Source organism: Lactuca sativa, chromosome 5 (genome assembly GCF_002870075.4).
Source record: "Lactuca sativa cultivar Salinas chromosome 5, Lsat_Salinas_v11, whole genome shotgun sequence".
Lineage (NCBI taxonomy): Eukaryota > Viridiplantae > Streptophyta > Magnoliopsida > Asterales > Asteraceae > Lactuca > Lactuca sativa.
Genome location: NC_056627.2, coordinates 364,758,193 through 364,777,590, shown reverse-complemented (window position 1 = coordinate 364,777,590; position 19,398 = coordinate 364,758,193). Strand labels below are relative to the sequence as shown.

General features: G+C 33.1%; 1 protein-coding gene and 1 long non-coding RNA gene across 5 annotated transcripts; both read left to right on the top strand.

Moving 5' to 3' along the window:
• The first annotated feature begins 8,882 nt into the window (after nt 1-8,882).
• On the top strand, nt 8,883-11,346 carry LOC111899165 (uncharacterized). Its single transcript, XR_006191627.2, has 5 exons — nt 8,883-9,126; nt 9,490-9,579; nt 9,679-10,200; nt 10,278-10,310; nt 11,270-11,346. It is a non-coding gene; the product is annotated as an uncharacterized LOC111899165 (long non-coding RNA).
• Nucleotides 11,347-11,486: 140 nt separating this feature from the next.
• LOC122198186 (uncharacterized) lies at nt 11,487-18,774 on the top strand. 4 transcript variants are annotated; one of them, XM_052763839.1, is made up of 7 exons: nt 11,487-11,538; nt 12,051-12,601; nt 12,690-12,916; nt 13,310-13,355; nt 14,751-14,844; nt 16,059-16,219; nt 18,461-18,727. In XM_052763839.1, the coding sequence occupies exons 4-7, from the start codon at nt 13,325-13,327 to the stop codon at nt 18,493-18,495; spliced, it is 321 nt and encodes a 106-aa protein (XP_052619799.1). In that variant the 5' UTR covers nt 11,487-11,538; nt 12,051-12,601; nt 12,690-12,916; nt 13,310-13,324; the 3' UTR covers nt 18,496-18,727. The 4 variants fall into 4 exon arrangements, 2 of the variants coding, with proteins under 2 accessions (XP_052619799.1, XP_052619798.1); XM_052763838.1 differs by lacking the exon at nt 18,461-18,727 and adding an exon at nt 17,132-17,727; XR_006192087.2 differs by lacking the exons at nt 11,487-11,538; nt 12,051-12,601; nt 12,690-12,916; nt 13,310-13,355; nt 14,751-14,844 and adding an exon at nt 14,893-15,442 and having other exon boundaries at nt 18,461-18,721.
• The last annotated feature ends 624 nt before the right edge of the window (nt 18,775-19,398 follow it).

Here is a 19,398-nt window from a genome sequence, read left to right as displayed (position 1 = left end):
AAAAAGAGGAAGTTTATGCCCAAGAACTCTAAAGAACATAGGGGGGGTTACTATAGCACCAGTAAGATACTACCTGGATGGATGCTCGATCATCCTCATGAGGAATGACATTGTCTACATCCATGGTATCGGTACATGTAGAAGCAGCCAAATCTCTATTAATTGTAGTTGATGGATGCTCTTGGATAGCTGATGATTGAGCAACAACTGTTTCACTATCACCCATAGTAAATAGGTGATTGATTGTATCTTAAACCTGTATAGAAGATAACAACCGTGAACAACCAAGGTAACCATACAAAGGTGATAGCAGTTCCAAATTCTCAACCATGTAACATCTAATCAGTCCAAATAAACACAAAAAGTGCTAAAAGTTATATATTTTAACTAGGCAATACAAGTAGAGGTCTAAATGAAGAACTAGATAACCTAATCATAATAATATTTCCAGTTAGCTATATTTGTGATACAGTTGCATGAAGAAAAAAAAGTCGCCACAACTTTTGCAAGAGTATACTCAGTATGTTAAATAGGAATACAATATTAAAACTTGAAAGCCTACGAAACTATATCAGTGTTTGTTTGAGTGTGGAGTACCTACTACATAATTAGAGATAATCCATTCATCAGCCAAGGAAACTCTACACTCTAGTCTTTTTATAAGTTCTTCAGTTAAGCTTTCTCATTAAAATTTCCATATCTTTGTAACAATCAACCTTAACGCAAACCCTAAAGGTTGTCGTCTCTGTGGCAATTAACATGCATAAGTTATATATTAAGCAATAACAAAACCTAAACAAAGAATACCAATTGTATCTTTTGATTTTGATCAACTGTTAACAGTTATATTCCTTTCGTTATCCTATATCACTTTTCTGTCCATATGAAGCCCTTTGGACCCACACATATTCAAAGTTCACAAGTATGATGAAGTGAATAGGTGAATCCCCGGTTGCCTCTGTATACATTATCAAAAAAAGTGTTAAAAACCTGATGCAAGTAGGGTCTTCTGATAGCAGTCTCAAAATCAATAATCTTGGAATCAAATTCTTTAGCCTTCTTGTACAGCTCTTCTCTAATGGCAATATAAGACTCCACCTCTTCAGCTTCTGTTACGCCTTCACTTACAGGTTTAGAAGGTTTCTCCACTGCATCCGGATGAAATTCCCATTCACTTTCTTCAATATTGGCTTCGTCTTTAGAATTTGTTGACTAGCACAAGATCTTGTTCGATTAAATTTCTGAAAGAAGAACGCATAAAACTGGGAGGATATAAGAACCAAGGTCGCTTGCAGGTGGGGCGAGCGGAGGTAGAGAATGTTGCAGAGAGCACTCCCATTTGGTTTCTTCTTGAAAAAAGCCCTAGATTTGGACGCCTTTTGTAATTGAGGATAATGGTGGTGATGGTCGATTGTGTAGAGGTTAGTATGAGGTAAGGTGGAATGAGATCTTATGAAAAAAAGCCCTAGATTTGGACGCCTTTTTTAATTGAGGATAATGGATGTGCGTTTGGTAAAAGAATTATAAAACGACGCCTTTACAATCTAGAAGGTGGAGGATAGAGATGAGAGAAAACCTGGTGGAGAAGGAGAGACGAGAAGGTGGTGGTGTGGATTAGGGGTTATTCAACTGGTAGCTTCGATTAGGGGGTGGAGACGAGGGAGAAGAAGGTGGGGGTTTAAAAAATTTGGAGATTTCATTTTCCCTCTAAGGAGAAGCGTGTTTCTTAAAAAAATATAAAACAACATTCATAGACGGCGCACCTTTTAGATAAAGTGCCCTCCGTTTTTTTAATTTTTTTACGTGAGACACTAATTTAAGGGCACGCAATAATGCGCGACCTAAATTCTTAAATTTTTTGAAGAGATAACACTTTTTTAACGTCACTCTCTTTTGCGTAACATAAATCTCCGAGTGTCGTTGTTTACGCGTCGTAAAAGACTGTTTTTCTAGTAGTGAAGGGATAACTTTTTCTCATCCACCTCCACCCTATGGAAAATTTGTTCCTTAAGGCTTCAAGTTTAGTTAAATTCCTTTTGGAGCTTTGTAAATCGACATATAGAAAGTAGGAATAGCACCAAGGACCGATTTAATTAAAGTGAGCCTTCCGCTATCGATAACGTCTTAACTTTCCAATTAGAAAGTTTAGAAGTAACTGTCTGCACCACCTCTTTCCCAGGAATCCATGTGGTTTATATTACCGCCTATTGCATCCGATCCGAGTAGCAACCGCCTCAATACTCGAATTATTAACACTAATGCCAAAAAGTTTGCTTTTATGAAGATTAATTTTCAAACCAGAAGCCAAATGAAAACAATGAAATACTATAACAAGATTTTGAATATTAAGATCTTTCCACTCCCCTATAAACATTGCATCATCTGCATAAAACAACTGAAAAATAGTAATAATGTAGTTCATACCAAGTTTAATATCAGAAAAGAGATTACAGTCAAGAATGAATTGGAAAACAACATGAAGACTCTCCATCACCAAAATAAACAAAGCAGGGAGAAAGCATAAAGCGTTTTTCTCCTTGTTTAAGGCCTTTGTGAAAAATGAACTCATCCATAGCGGAGTCGTTAACCAAAATCAAACCCCTAGAAGAATACAAACAACCACGTATCCAACGCCTTTATATATCACTGAAATGCATACACCGAAGAACATTGTCTAAAAAGTCCCACCAAACTGAGTGGTAATTTTCGCCTTACACCAAGCTAGCACCTCATTCATAATAACAAGACCATCAAGAATAAGTCTTCCTTCAATGAAAGCATATTGTTCTTCACTAAAAAAAACCTTTAATAACAAGAGACAACCCGTTAGCGAGGATTTTACCAACAATCTTGTATAAACACCCAATGAGGCTAAGAGGTCGAAAATCTTTAACATTCTTTGCATCTTGGACCTTAGGAATAAGAACTAAAAAGGAGGTATTACACCCATAAGGAAACTCGATGGAAGAATAGAATTCTACAACCGCTTGAATGATATCCTTGTCAATAAGATGCCAAAATCTTCTAATAAACCCAAAAGAAAACCCATCATGGCTTGGAGATATATCGATACCACAATCCCACACCGCCTTCTTGATTTCATCATAAGTAAATATTATTATCCAACATCTCTGATTAATCAAGATAAAGCCTTCTGTAGAAGTTCTAAAGAACCTGAGGACGAGATATAGAAGGTTTAGCAAACCGGCTTTTAAAATGATCCAAGAATTCCGATTTAACTTAAGAAGAATTGTCAAGCCACACCCCATTAACCATCATGCCCCGGATTGCCAACTGCTTGCGTTTCTTTATTTAACATACCATGAAAAAAAATTTGGAATTCTCGTTTCCTTCAATAGCCTACTTGATATATCTTAGCCTCTTGAGCAAGATCTGCCCTTTCAATACGATTAAAGTCTTCGATCTTCTTATGCAACGTAACCCTTTCAGCCAACAATGAAGGTTCCCCTTCTCCTCTATCAATTTTTCAATCTAGATCAACCAAAGAGAGTAAACATTGATTTTGAACTCCTTCCTTATTATTTCTATAAATCAAAATTCCACACCTTTATCGTTTTCTTCAAATGGTGCAACTTCTTTTTAAAAAACACCAAAGCATTTGGATGAAAAATCCCATTATTATTCCAAGAATCTTCCACCATTTGAACAAAGCCATCCATAGAAAACCAAGAGTGAAACACCCTAAATGGAGGACTATAATCAATAGAAATCTCTTTAAGAAGAATAGGACGATGGTCCCAGAGATGTCTTTCCAAAACAAAGCCTGTCAAATTTGGAAATATCTCCAAAGTACCTTCCGACACGAGAAAACTATCCAGTTTACTCATTTTTGTAACAACTTTGTCGGACCAAGTAAAAGAATATCCTCCAAGGAGAATATCAACAAGCCCCGCATGAGAAATGAAATCATTAAAAATATTAGCTTCATGAGGGAGAGAAACCGAACCATATATTTCACTAGCAACCCGAACTTCATTAAAACCCCCCATCAAAATGTCTCACCCTCCCGGTTACTCATAATGCAAAGCAACCAATTCCAAATCAACTTTTAAATATTGACATCTTGAGGAGCATAAATGGAGACAAAAAGCAGGCGAGTTTTAGATAAACCCACCACTATCACCAAATGATCATCCGAATACACCTTGCATTTATGAAAAAATCTTATCCCAAATACAAAGAATTCAACCTGAAAGACCTTTAGAAGAGGAGTAAGCATAATCAAATTGAAGATTACCCCAACCTTACAACATCGATATATATACGCCTCATCTTAAATTCTAATAAAGTTAGAAAAGAAATTTGATGTTTACTACAAAAGGTTTTCACCCAAGCAATCTTCCCCTCCTTCCCCAATCCTTAAACATTCAGAAAGAGCAAATTCATGAGAAATCTTCAACTCCTCCATGATTATAAAAAGATCCTAAATATTTTGAGTACATCCTTCCATTGCTTAACCCATGGCTTGCCCAACATCAATTAAAGCAGTCAATTCATCAATAAGGGAAAAACATCGTCTCTTCCTCAATATTTTAATGGAATCGCCTAATGATGAGTGAGAGTCACCATAACCTTCTTTTACATCCTTAGAATTCTTATTTTCAACACCCTTTTTAACCCCCTATAACGAATGGAACTGAAGTTTTAGAATTAATCGAATTCTCACCTAAAGACCTCCGGTAAAGTTAACTTATGGAGATGAGTTTCACTGAATAAGAGCATTTATTTATTTAAGCTAAATACTAGTTTTTGATTGAATCGGACCGGAACCGAAAGAATCGAAAACTGATTAGGGAACCGAGAACCGGATCGAATACCATTAACCAGTTCTGGTTCGGTTCTACTAGGAAGTTGCTATCTAAGGTCTTCGGTACTAACCCGGACCGGAATCAAAAGAACCGAAATGATAAATTAGGGGAATCGGGAAACGAACCAAATACCACTAATAGGTTTAAACCGATTGCGGTTGCAATTCACTTTTTTGGTTAAAAGCTCATCCCTAGTTCTTAACATCTATATAAATTAATGTAATAAGAACATCTTAATGGATAAAGAGCTTGATCAAAAAAATCACATTTATCTCTTCTTCATTTAAAGTTCATTAAAAGGAGTTTATGGGTTTGGTTTTCAATCCAAACCCATTAAATGCTTAATACTCGTGTAATTGCATGAAATATACAACACCATTCAAGATGGGAGGATACAAAGCATATATGTCAAATTGTGAATAAAATCGAGAATGGCCATACAAAAATTATAGATTATGAATTGTGTAGAATTACAAAGTTGTGGCAACTAATTAGAAAGTAACCGCAATTTCATAAGCCAAGTGTCTTGAGGTATAAAAAAATCCTATTGAAACATGACATTTTTATGCAAGTTTATATGTGAGGTTCCCTTTATAAATAAAGTTCATTTGTGCAACGCAAGTTTGAGAAACCGGTGTTATTTTATTTATAATAATTTACATTTTTATTTTTATAGTTACATGGAAAGAGTGTTGGATTTGAGATGTCAACAACTACCGGACCATGCACAAAACGCCTTGAATAATCCAATGACAAAAACCGATTGAGAATAGGTTTAGATGCACTATTTTGCTTATGGACAATGAAGGCGTTACATTTGGTGACTACACGGTTAGGTTTCTTGTTATAAACCATTATTTCTACTTAAATACTTTTTGTTGAAATGTTTGATAAATTTATTTAAACTTTTTTTTCACATCTTTTATGTTTCATTTTATAGAGACTACACGACATACATTGTTTTCTTTAGTTGTATTGTTATTCGGTGTGCTAATATATAACCAAGGGTTTTATTTATCTCACTGACCTAGTTTTTTTACTTCATCTTGTATTGTTTACGTATTCTTCTATTAGATGGGAGGATGCATTGAGTATGTGGGTATTGCTAGCCTCTCTTTTGCAACCGTAATTACAAAAGATCTTTATAACTTTGGAGGGGAAACCACAGTGCCAAAGCTTGGAGAATTCTCCCAATTTCTGTGTATCTCTGGCATTTAAGGGTACAATCATGATGTTTTTTTACTGATCCATTGGCAACTCCTCTTATGGTGTTTTAACCTTATCACCATGATTTTTATTGTGGGATTTCTATCCAGGTATATGTCACCCATATGCTCACGATTATCTTGAAAATGAACAGAAGACGTTGGATTGTGCTAAGAATTATTTAGCCAAAATGAGGTTCTTCACTTTGGCTCATTCTCAACTAACTACTACTACCGGTTGTTGGTTTTAGATTTGTATATAACGTTGTCATTCTTTTATCTACCTACCTGATAGATTTGAAAAGCTATCACCGATGTCCTTCCTAAAAGGATGTATGTCACTCTTACGCAGCGTGTTACCCACAAGAACGACCTTCGTCGGCTTCACAAAATAGGAGTAAGCAATTACTTTTATGTAAACAAAACAAAATTGTAGGTATATTTATCATTGAAGATTGTCAACTTCAAGTAACTATAAACCATGTAGATGGATAAACTAAGAGCATGTCTCAAAACGGGACGAAAGAATCTCACGAACTTTATTTTTGAGAAAAACATACCTAAGAACGTTGGAGAGACAGGTACAATCAGGCCTGTTTTGGTTGGCATCACAAAATTCTTTTTTAGATGTTTTTAATACCAGTGTAATATTTTTCGTTTTTGGTTGAACCTGTGGACTGTGTTTCTATAATCTACTATCTAAGCACTTGTTCACTAGTTCAAAAAAAAAAAGATAACACACCGGTATTAAAAGCATCTAAAAGGGATTTTTGTGATGTCAAACAAAATAGGCCGTTGGAACCGTCCCTCCAACGTTCTTAGGTCTGGGTTTCTCATAAATAAATGTCATGAGATTCTCTCGTCCCGTTCTGAAACTGACTTTAGTTTATCCATCTACAATGTTTATAGTTACTTCAAGTTGAACACAATCTTCAATGATATATAATAAATATATTGACAAATTTTTTTATCATAAAAGAAATTACTAACTCCTATCGTGAAGTCGCCCTCTCAAAGGCCACATAATTGTGGCATAGGGCCTCTTAAGAAATAGATCAGTCACAACTTTTCAAATCTATCATAAATACCGGTAGATAGATAAGAACTTAGGGTTTTGGACATTAAGCACTTGATAGCCATGAAAAGTCATAAAGTTGGAAACTTTATCACTTAGGACATCATTTTGGGCTTGGATCTGACTTTTGGATGTAAGAACTTAATGGAATAAGCTCTTAATGAAGTTTTGGGACTAGGCTGAGTACGTTGGGCGTACTTGGTGGTATGCTGCACGTACGGGGTCAACCCCCCGCTATTAGTCAACATCAGAGTACGTTGGGTGTACTCTCTTGGTACACAGGGCGTACTCCATCGGGAAGAAATATTAACTTTTGGACCTTGATCGTTGACTACGATTTTGACAAGGGTTGGCCAAGTTTGACCTAAGGGTATTTTAGGTTATCGGGTTAATTATTGATTAAGATTGTATTTATTGTTAGTTGGCGCGAGGTTATTTGGTTCGGCGATCCGAGCAGTTATTTGATTATCAGCGGATTAAGATGAGTTTCCTCATTATGTTTAGCGGGTCGAAGGCACCAATGCCGACCCATTATCTGTTATCTTATAATACTCGTTGTCTGTGTGACACTTGTATGTGTATGTGCTTATATGCTTACCGGGCGAGGCCCGATGGTTATTCTGTATGCCATTACTTGTTATGTTCATATGAATTGTATGTGGGCGGGGCCCGTTATGCGAGTTAGGGCGGGGCCCGTTATGTGCTATGTATGCATGGTATGTGGTATTTTGGAGAACTCATTAAGCTTTATGCTTACGGTTTTCTGTTTATGTTTCAGGCACTTCTGGTTTCAAAGGGAATAGCCCATGATGATTGCAGAACACACACCATTCGTTCCCGTATTTTGTGATTTACTCTGATGATGATAATGTATTGATAAAATTCGATTAACTTGGTTTTGTAACAATGATATGGTTTACTGCTTTATTACTTTAAAAATGAAAATTTTTTGGTCTTATTTTTGGTACGTTTCATTTACCTTATGATTTCGAAACTTGGAGCTCTAAAATCTGATTTTCAAAAAACAAAACAAAAGATTGTTTGATTGTAAGAACTCAAAGCTATTTTTCAAAAATGTTGCTTATGATTTTTGAGAAGAAAGAATAAATAAATCAAAAGTAGAAACCTCAAACCTCTATAATTGACTAATTTTATTCAAAGATTGAGACCGTTGTTATTTAGTTTTGGAGACAATTCAGTAACTATTATTAATATCTGCATAATCGGCAAAGAAATCGAAACATTTTTTTTCGACTTCCCCAAGTTTTAGTTGATTTTCGATTTTCCCTCTGGAGTAGCAAAGAAATCGAAACATTTTTTTTAACTTCCCCAAATTTAAGTTGATTTTCCCTTTGGAGTAATGATGCGATGCGTGCATACTTTCCTGCATGGGTTTGTTGTGACCGGTAAAGAACAAAGAATTAACCTAACTTCATTGAGCCTAAACTCAACCTAGTCTAATATATATTTTAAGAAAAATTTGGACCATATGATTTAGTATTAGATCCTATTCATGGACACTCATTAAACTCTCTTTAGACGCCGACCTTGGTACAATCGTACAAGACGACATCTAAATAATAACAAACTATAAGGACCAAATTTATAAATTGCTCATAAAACTATAATATAAACGATGATAAATAAGCATATTTATAAATTTAAGGTTCTTAACTTCTTATATTAAATAAATTAATATAAACTTAAATTGTTTTATAAATAGAAAAAATAAACGGTGTATGATGTTGTTCGTATAATCAGCTGTTAATTTTGGAAAAGGTTTTAAAAACGAACCGTTGGATTTGGGAAGTCAAAAAGTTTGGGTCGGTGTATTTGGCGCTTAATATACAAACGAACCGTTCTTCATTCGTCACTCTCACTCATCCCGCTCTCCAAACACCGCCGGAGAGACTCACCGCGTTCTCTGTAACTCCGCTTCTCGGAGACCCAAGCACCCCTATCCTTCGCCACTCACTCACAACCATGTCTACGATCCAAATCAATTGACAAGATCGCTGTAAGCTTTCATTCTTTTCGTTTTTCTCTTATCCCTTTTATTTTAGTTCTCTAGGGTTTTTTTTTTTCTGTAATTCAGATGGTGTAATTTCCACTTTATATATATGGATAAGAAAAAATAGAAAGAGTAGTTGTTTCTTTTTAAATCTATTTATTCTCATTGTTCTAGTAGAAACCCTGTATTCTTCTTCATCTTTTCGTTGGCGTTTTTTTTTCCTGTAAGATCTGATTTTAAAACTGCACCACTTGTATTGTAACTTTAAAAAAAAACTGCATGTTGTTTCTTCTCGTTAAAGTTGTCTGTCTTCAGAAATATGTATTACTTTTCTTATTTACTCTTTTTAGTCAGAGTTTCTTTCACCAGGTTTGGATTGTTGTTTTCGCCCTTTCAGCAAGTACTACAAAAGGGCCTCTTTTAGCCTACAATGTTATCGATCTCCATTCACACTGAGAGGTTAATTATTATCGTTGAATCATTTATTATTTTGTCAAAGCAAAAAATTTGAGAAACTCATGTTTGATTTCATGTGTCAATACCAAGGGGTCACTACAGATATTATTTTTCAAGATTTGAAGTGCAGTTTATCACCAGGTATCTACACTGATGCACTTAATTTCCAAATATTTTGAATTAATGGTTCATTAATAATGCTGATAGATGCTCAAAGATCACCATTGGCTGCACTCCTAACAGGGATTTTCATTCTGTTTCACTTGCTACTAAGGCGAAAAACAAAATACACACAAATTTATGTTTTTTGGATCTTTAAGTGTATTTCATTCTTTTTTTTTTAATACTAATTTCAAACTTATTAAGCCTCTTATCATGCTTTCGTTCTTGGAATAGGGGATGATGGTTGATGTAGTGGTCAACAATGCAGGTTACATAATTCTTTCTTCCCTCGCTTCTTAAACTCTAAACCTGAATCACATGTTTGTCTTTTAGTTTGATCTCAACCAATGATCCAAGGATTATAAAGGATAGTTTGTTGATGAGGATGAAGACATGTCAATGGCAGGAAGTTGTTGATTTTGATTCTCACTGGTGTATTCCTATCTACACAATGATACATAGGTATGATTCTTGATTATTCTCAAATATTTGTTAAGTATTGTTGTGTTTTTACTAAATCTTTATATATTTGTTTTTAGGTTGCTGCCAAAATTATGATGAAAAAGAAAAAGGTAGTTTCACTCCTATCAAGTGTATTTTAGTATTTTATTAGTATATGAGTTTTACAAAACTGGTGTATTCCTAAACTCCAACAGGTGCATAAACATCAGTTTCTGGATGTTTTACCACTTGTACAATATGTTATACAAGTGGTTTCTATTTCTTATTTACTTGTGCTTTTTTCTTTCTTTTCAAGTCTATCAAAGTTGAATCTTTGCTTACCATAAGTGGAACTTATTCCTTTTCCTACATGGTGATAAGGTTGGGGAAACCTGATTGCAAATGTTACTGATGGAAATCTTGAAATTAAGTTGTATCCATCAGATAATGCCATTTGTTTCATCATATATTATTTTGCTCTAATATTGCCCAATCCATGCTTATTTCAGTTATATATATATATATATATATATATATATATATATATATATATATATATATATATATATATATATATATATATATATATATATATATATATATCTTATGTGTTCCTTAGGTACATATATAACCAGATCATATTGGTGTGCTATAGTGGCTCAGTTGAATTTTATCATGGAGTAAGAAATTCAAGGTTATGTGGGACAAATTAGTATTTGACAAAATGAAAGGACAAACAGGGCCATCACCCTTGTCTCCTGATGTCATGGATTTTCTTGAAGTGTAAAGTTATTTTTAGGATTAACTGAAACCAATAACAACTTACTTTTGTTCATGGCATCCTAGTTTCATTTCTTTCTATTGCAGTATTCTACTTTCAAATGTTTTGCTTCTTAGGACATTATACTCTAAATTTTTTACCTAATTAAGCAGTGAAGTCACTTTGTATTTGTAATGCATTTGCTAAAACCGGGTAGATTTCTGAAAGTAGAATGTTGTTCAGGATTATAACCTATTAAAAAAATTTCTTTTATTTTTTTTTCCTACATGTTTGATTCTGATTACCGCTTGTCAATGAGGTGTTCTTCAGGATTATTCACAACACCCAATTATAGAATTTTATGAAGGCATACAATGATAAAAGGAGCAAACTCCTGATGAGGTAAAAAGAATTTAGCAATGTGTAAGTACTCTTTTTTCATTGTTTAATTATCTCTTTTAAAAATAAAAAAAAGCTTATGGTAAAATGTACAGACTTTTGTAATTATATCTCCTTCATAAGATGTGTATTTTTTTTTTGTGTATGCAGCTTAAGATGGAGCTAGGTGATGAAACTGATTTAATTCTGATAATGCACAGGTAGTCTAAATACTAGTTTATAGTGTCTTTTTGATGTGAAGTTGGAACATTTGCTTACAAGTTGAAGAGTTTACTTGTTATTATATACACAACAACCCGGATTTTTGGAGAAAATATGCAACCTGGAACCAATATATGCAACATTTTAGGATTATAACATTGTCATCATAAAATGTGAAACATTTTATGATAACTGGGCCAAATGTTGACTTTGATTTTGGATGGCATCTGTAAAAAAGAACATATAAACTTATAGGGATTTTGATGGTCTATGAAGGCTTTGCTGTTCTAACAACTTATAGCATTCTTAAGTCAATGTTATTTCTTACAAAGATTGTTATTATGAAAGCTGAATTTACCTTTTAATGCTTTTAAATGTGTCTAAACAGGTTAGAGATAAAGATATGGTGTTTCAACAACTTATAGTACTCTTAAGTCAATGTTATTTCTTATAAAGATTGTTATTATGAAAGCTGAATTTACCTCTTAATGCTTTTTAATCTGTCTAACAGGTTAGCGATAAAGATATGATGTGAAAATCAACCAAAACTTACAATGAAGAATCCGACAAGGAAAGCCAAATGACCAATCTTGAATGATTCCTGTTTGTGTATTTCCTTAAATACCCCTCTGGTTTTAAAACTTGTGCTTATTTATTATCTTCAGGAAATGATGTGCTTATTTTTATAAAAAGAAGCTAAATACTGCATGGAAAACACCTTGAGCACTTATTTAGTATGCCTGGTAGTTCTTTACAAATGGTATTTGTTATTTAGTCAATTCTTTTATTTATTTAAAAAGTCTACTTTTTATTTAACCGAATTGGGACATCAGGGAAAGAAAATGCCACTTGGTAGGTAATAATCAATTCTCTTCTTGTGAATAAAAATATTATTTAAATATATGAGAGTTTTGTTAAAAAGTTTCATTTTTTTGCAGGAATCTCTTCATTCAGCTGTGATGCTTGAACATGCATCTTATTGTGTTACCTTTTGTTTTAGCCAAACCAATTATGTTAAGAAAGTATGGAATTCACCTGAAGGGCAGCCTGCATTTTTTTCTGGTGATATGTACAAGAAATGCAATTATTGTAATTAATGTTTTTTTTAATCTTCAATGCATATGCTGAGGGTATTTTGGTCTTTTAACAGGTCTGGAGCTTTATGTTGCAGCAAGGTAACAATGAGTCTTAGGTATGCAGGTCTGTTGCCTACATTTCCAACTGGTATTCAGTGTGGTGGCATGGACCATGAACTAATCAAAGAAGTCCCCAACCGGGGGCAAAAAGGGAAATGTGCTTCATGAAAGCAACAAGAGTCCAATTCGATTATCCTATGTAGAAGATGCACTTCGCACTCTTAGTTAACCAATATTTTAAGTAAGTTACAAAAATGGTCCCTCTGCTCTTTGATTTTTACCATGTGTCCAAAATTGAAACCTTTCTTTATTTCAAGGTTTCGTATTGATTTTGGTCCTTAAAACGTTTATATAAGAGCCAAAAATCAATATGAAAATATAAAATAAGGACAAAAATCGATACGAGGCCTTGTTATAACCATCATTTATAGGTCTTAAATTGACAAAAAAAAAGTTTAGTGGCAAATTAGCATGTTTTTTTGTTTAAATTTAAAATTGACTAGTTTACCCTCATACTACTCTCATTGTTATGACAAAAATAGCATGTTACTTTCATTTTTATGACAAACTAAGCATGCTACTTTCATTTTTTAAACAAAAATAACATGCTACTTTCCGTGTTGATGATACTCAGTTAGGTGTGTATTTAATGCAAAAGAGTCAAGCATCACTTAATAAAGGTAACAATGTACAAAATTTTCTTCAGCACTTTTAGTTTTTCATACTTTAAAAAATATAATATGTCTGATATTATATGCTATGTGGGACAGATTATTATTTAACAAAATGAAAGACAAACATGCCCATCACCCTTGTCTTCTGATGTCATGAATTTTCTTATAGTATAAGTTATTTTTAGGGATATCTGCTTTAAATAACAACTTACATTCAATCATTTGTGTTTTTTAGCATCCTGGTTTCATTTTTTTCTATTACAGTATTCTACTTTCAACTTTTTCTTTTTAAAAAATGTACTTTGAAAATTTTATCCAATTATAGCATAGTACTTTTTAGCTATTTTCTTAGTAGGACCTTATACATTTAGATGTCTACCCAATTATTGCATTGTACTTTCATTTTTTCTTATTAGGGCTTAATGCTTTGAAAATTCTACCCAATTATAGCTATGTACTTCCAATTTTTTTTATCTTCTTGTGAAATTAATTATTTTTTGAATATTATACCGATTTATACTCTAAAAAATTCACCTAATTAAGCAGTGAAATCACTTTGTATTTATATGTTATTTCTAAAACTGGGTGGATTTTCTGTAGTAGAATGCTTTAATAAGATGAAAGGAAAGTAGGATGTTGTATTTGATTACTATTTAGATGCTAAGGTATAAAATCAATTATTAAAACATTATACTTTCATAATCAAAATCTAACCAGTTGATTATACTCCAAACTGTAACATTATATTTATATTTTTAAAATCTAACCCAATACATTATAGTTTTAATGCGTTCTAGTTTTAAAATCTAAACTCGTTTAACCATCGTTGCCAATTATAACATTATATTTTCAATTTTTTTCCCTAATAAGACATTATATTTTGAAAATATAATCATCTATCATATTCTTTAAATGACATTGTTATAGTTTCACCTATTAAGATATTATTGTTTTAACTTTTTCCTATAACAATGTTAAATCTTTTGTAGTAAAAATTGTGTATAAGGAATTAGTTAATTACACTTGGAAAAGTTAACATAATTGGACATTATACTTTGAAAATCTAAACAGTTATAACATAGTACTTTATAAATGTAACCTACTAATACATTGTCTCTTAGTTTTCCTACATGTTTGTTTAAAGGGTTTTTTACTCTCTATTTTGAAAATGATTATTGCAGCAAGACTTGTAATTACATAAAAAGATCTGGATCCTTTGTTCCATCGTGTTCTTGATGCAAAAAATTTCAATTTATGTTCTCATAATTGATAAAACCATGAATTAATAAAATCCTTGTGTACCCTAATAGATTGATTGCAGATGGTTGTTATTTTTGGTGTTATTTACTGATATTAGTCCCATTTCTAATATGCATCTTGTTTTTTGTACAAATTATGTAGATGTCAATGAGGTGTTCTTCAGGATTATGCATAACACTCAGCTGAAGAAGTTTATGAATGAATACAGTGATAAATGGAGCAAACTCCTGATGAGGTAACAATGTGTAAGTAAATAATGCACAGGTTGTCTAACTACTAATTTATAGTGTAATTTTGATGTGAAGTTGCAAGATTTAAATACTAGTTGAAGAGTTTAATAGTTATTATATATGCAACATTTTAGGATTATAACATTGTCGTCTTAAAATGTGTAAGATTGTTAAAATGCTGATAACTGGTCCAAATGTTGACTTTGATTTTTGTTGGCATCTATTAATTACAAGGAACATATAAATTTATAAGGATTTGATGGTCTATGAAGGTTTTTGCTGTTTTAAGTTTTAACAACTTATAGCACTCTTAAGTCAATGTTATTTTATTTCTCATAAATATTGTTATTACAAAAGCTGAATTTACCTCTTAATGCTTTTAAGTGTGTCTGAACAGGTTAGAGATAAAGATATGGTGTGAAAATCAACCAAAACTTACAATGAGCAATCTTGAATCATTCCTGTTTGTGTATTTCCATAAATACCCCTCTGTTTTAGAACTTGTGCTTATTTATTTTCTTCAGGTAACGATGTGCTTTTTTTTTAACGATGCTGAATACTGCATGGAAACTGCCTTGAGCACTTATTTAGTATGCCTGCATGGTAATTCTTTACAAAAGATATTTGTTATTTAGCCGATTTTTTTTTATTTATTAAAAAAGTCTACTTTTTATTTAACGAATTGGGACATCAAGGAAAGGAAATGCCACATGATGTGGTCTTTTCGTGGGTTGAAATGTTATAACCTAAAAACAAGTGGTCAATATAAAAAGGTAATAAAGTCTGGGGCTTATCATTTTGCTATTATTAGTACTTATATCAAATATCAATGATTCACATTGGTAATTTTGTGTCTACATGCCTAAGTTCACTGTATTATACTCTCTCAACTCACTGAAATTGTTGTATATATTATGCAAAATACTGAAAAAATAACATCAACAATTTGCTTCCACTATATGTATGCATCTGAAACCTTCTGAGATTACAAGTATTTGATGGAGCTATTGGAGAGTAGGTTAAGTAGTTTATTGTTATTTTTTAAGGCGGATTAGGATTGGCTGCAATTACTTTATTTAATTTATCTGCAATTTTAATTTATATAAATGATCATTTTGGCAATGTCTTCATATCCAACAAAGTTCATCTTGCGTCTGATATCTGATATATGTTTTAAAAATTATTGTTGCGTATAATAAGTTGTTTTTTTTTGTTTCAGATTGGCAGAAGACGTGAACATATTATTTGTGAAAATATTTGCCCAGGAGACGACTTCCCAACTTTTCAGTGACAGCCTTGTTGATGGTCATGGTCAAAGTCAGAATCATGGTCAAAATGATAGCGCCCAAAAAAGTCCCTTTACCCACCAACCCTCTCCAGGTAATTCGTATAAAAATAATATATTAAGAAAAGCTGCTTTTGTACCAAAGTAATTTGGCTTTGCTCTCATATGTTTTTTATTTTCTATAGGATAATTTTCAGGAAAAAGCAATGTGTAACCTATAATTGCAGCATACTTGCATTTATTTATAGATAAAAGCATCAATCATACTTATGATTCCTTAGGCGCTGTTTGTTTTTTCTAAAAAACCACTTTTGACCACTTATTGTTGTGCCGTGCAGCACATGCGTAGCACTTGGCCATTCGTAGTTGTTTGTTTTTCAGAAGACTTCTAACTTAAAAAATTGTTGCGTGTGTGTTGCTTGGCGCAACACTAAACCATCTGCTTCAAACCTCGTCACACCTTATTTTAACTTATTGCAGCAGTCTGCAGACGTTAAAACAAACATACTTTTTATTACATACTGCACTCGTTTGGTCCATCTCTTTTAATACAGAGGGCTAAATAGGTGGTCCGCAGACTTCAAACATTTTCGCTTCGAAAAAACAAACAACACCTTACTCAGTATGGCAAAATACGTAGATCTCTTTAGTCTTTACCAATAATAGCAATATGCCAATATTAAACAAATAAACATTTGACCTTATTAGTAGGGAAGTGAAAATTAGTTGCTACTATAGGCAAAAGTATAAGTTTGTTGCTATTATGGATGGATAAAGAACAAAGTACATTGCTTCTAGTTGTAAAGACATGTAAGTATGTTGCTATTATGGGTAGAAATATAAGTGCAATGTTATTATATGTATAAAATATAAGTACATCACTATTATGGATAGAAAAGTATAAGTATGCTACTATTATGGATAAAGAATAAAACGCAATATTTTGTTTAAGTATTTTATTTTTGTTTCTAAAGTAAGTATTTTATTTTTGTTTGGTGCAAGCACAGAGGTGGACTTGGTTGTGGGAATTGGATCGAATGGAGTGTATCGCCTTTCGCTCATCTCTCAACTTAATTTAGTCCTTTTTTCCCTTACTTTGTTTTCCCTTTCTTGCTCTGTTTGTTCGTATTGTTAACTTTTGGCTTGTTGTAGCTTCTTGCTATTTGCCTCCTATAATAATATTTGCCTTTTCTAAAAAAAAAAGTAAGGAGTGTGATACAAGTTTGATAGAAAATCAAGAAATATAGAATGAAAGCAGGATATGAATTGAATGCATTCCTATATTTGAGAGATGTGTCTTTCCAAAAGTAGACTAAAACTGATTAACACGTAAAGATAATCTCTACTACTCATGCAACTAACTTTTCCACCTAAACTACAAGTATAATGACTGAACTACCCTAAAGGCCCTAAACCTTGCATTGACCACTTGCCTTTTTGCATGATATATTGTTGACTTAGTCGTTCTACAACTTTGATCTTGGTTATTGCCAAGTAACATGCCACAATTATTTGCAGAGTAATTTACAATTTTAACCTTGTGATATTTCAAAAGTTATGGTTTTCATCTAGATATTTATTTGTTGTACAAGTGGTCGATAAAGTATAGTTTGATTGCAAGGTTTGTCTAAATATTGACGGTGTTACAAATGTCTGTAAAATGACTGTTTTGCCCTCAGCTTTTTCTCTTTCATCCTGTAACCCTAAATTTCCTCAAACCATCTCAAACTATAATCAAAACCAAAACCCAAAAATTGAACTACAACTAAAACAAAATTAAGATCCTGGGTAACAAATTGGAAAAAATAATCATGAACATCAAACTAAAAAGATTATTAGATTAGATTTTTTATTTTTAAGGATTTTGTGACTTTAAGATGAAGGACAACAAAACTAAATCTGATTGTTAAGTTACTAAATCTGATTGTTAAGTTATTTGTAATCAACAAAAAAATTTCTCACATGAAACCGAATTCCTTCCACCATCAATGTCAGCCCATTAAGGTGTGTTATACACACATATGTTAGTTTGGTAGATCGATATGTTTACATGTATTTGGTAATTATTGTTATCTGTTGCATGTCAGTGGTTAGGTTGAGGTGGGCGGCCAACAAACCTTGGATGGTTGGTTGAGGTGGTATTGCTTCATGTGGTAGACCAACAAACCCGGGATGGTTGGGTTGAGACATGTCAACACACCCTGGGTAGTTGTGTTGAGGCCACAAACCAACAAACCCTATATGCATGTAATGTAATTGTTATTGTGTTGTTGTGTGGAATATTTTGGGGGAATTCACTAAGTTTTTGCTGATAGTTGTGAATTTCCATGTTTCAGGTACTTTGGATGATTGGGGGAAGGTAAAGGCTTGATCGTACACATCATCCTTTGGATTTTTATGATTTGAGAGATGTTTGCTACTCTGATTCTGTGATTATATTTTGGAACAATGTTTTGCTATGCTGATTCAGTGATTCCGTGATGATTCTGTGATTATATTTGAGGGATGATACTCCGATTGTCTTTTGAATAAATCTTTAAATGGTTTTGGTTATTGAAAAATAAAACTTTTTTCTTGATATTTTTGGGACGTTACATCCGCTAACCTAGTGCTAGGGATATCAGCCAAAGCCTTTTTGCTCTACACTTCATTCGGAAATGTTGTCGAAAAAACAAGGCACTCTTTATTCTTAGAAAAGCACATTACAATTAATTAAACACCCGGTTAAGTTTCTTCCTCTATCCACGCAACAACGAAGTAAACAACCGATGCTCAAACAACAATGGCAGATATGATGAAAATTGAGCTTGAACTTTGAAAAGTTAGGGCTTATCTTGAACATGGTGGGGCTCATGTTTGACATCCACAAAAACCAAATTAGAGGATGGTTTTGGTGTTAAGTAAGATTAAAAAAAGGATTAGGAACAAAAAAGAGTATGGTGTCGCGGTACAAGTGGTGGTGCTAGCAGTGGGTAATCGAAGAAGACGACTAGACTTTCGCAACACCGTCTCTCTATCTCTCTCCTATTTCACTTTAGCAGCCTTTGTGTGTTTGAGTTGTGAAATCATGGTGGTTGCAGAGGATATTTGGAACTATTTTTGGCGGAGATGAAAGTGGCAGAATAGATATGGGCGAAGATGGAGGTGTATGCTCCTACATATGGGTGTATATTCTTGAGAGTGTGTGTTTGTGTATGTTTTGAAGAGAGAGAGAGAGAGAGAGAGAGAGAGAGAGAGAGAGGTGAGTCCCCTTCTTTATTTGATTTAACAAATT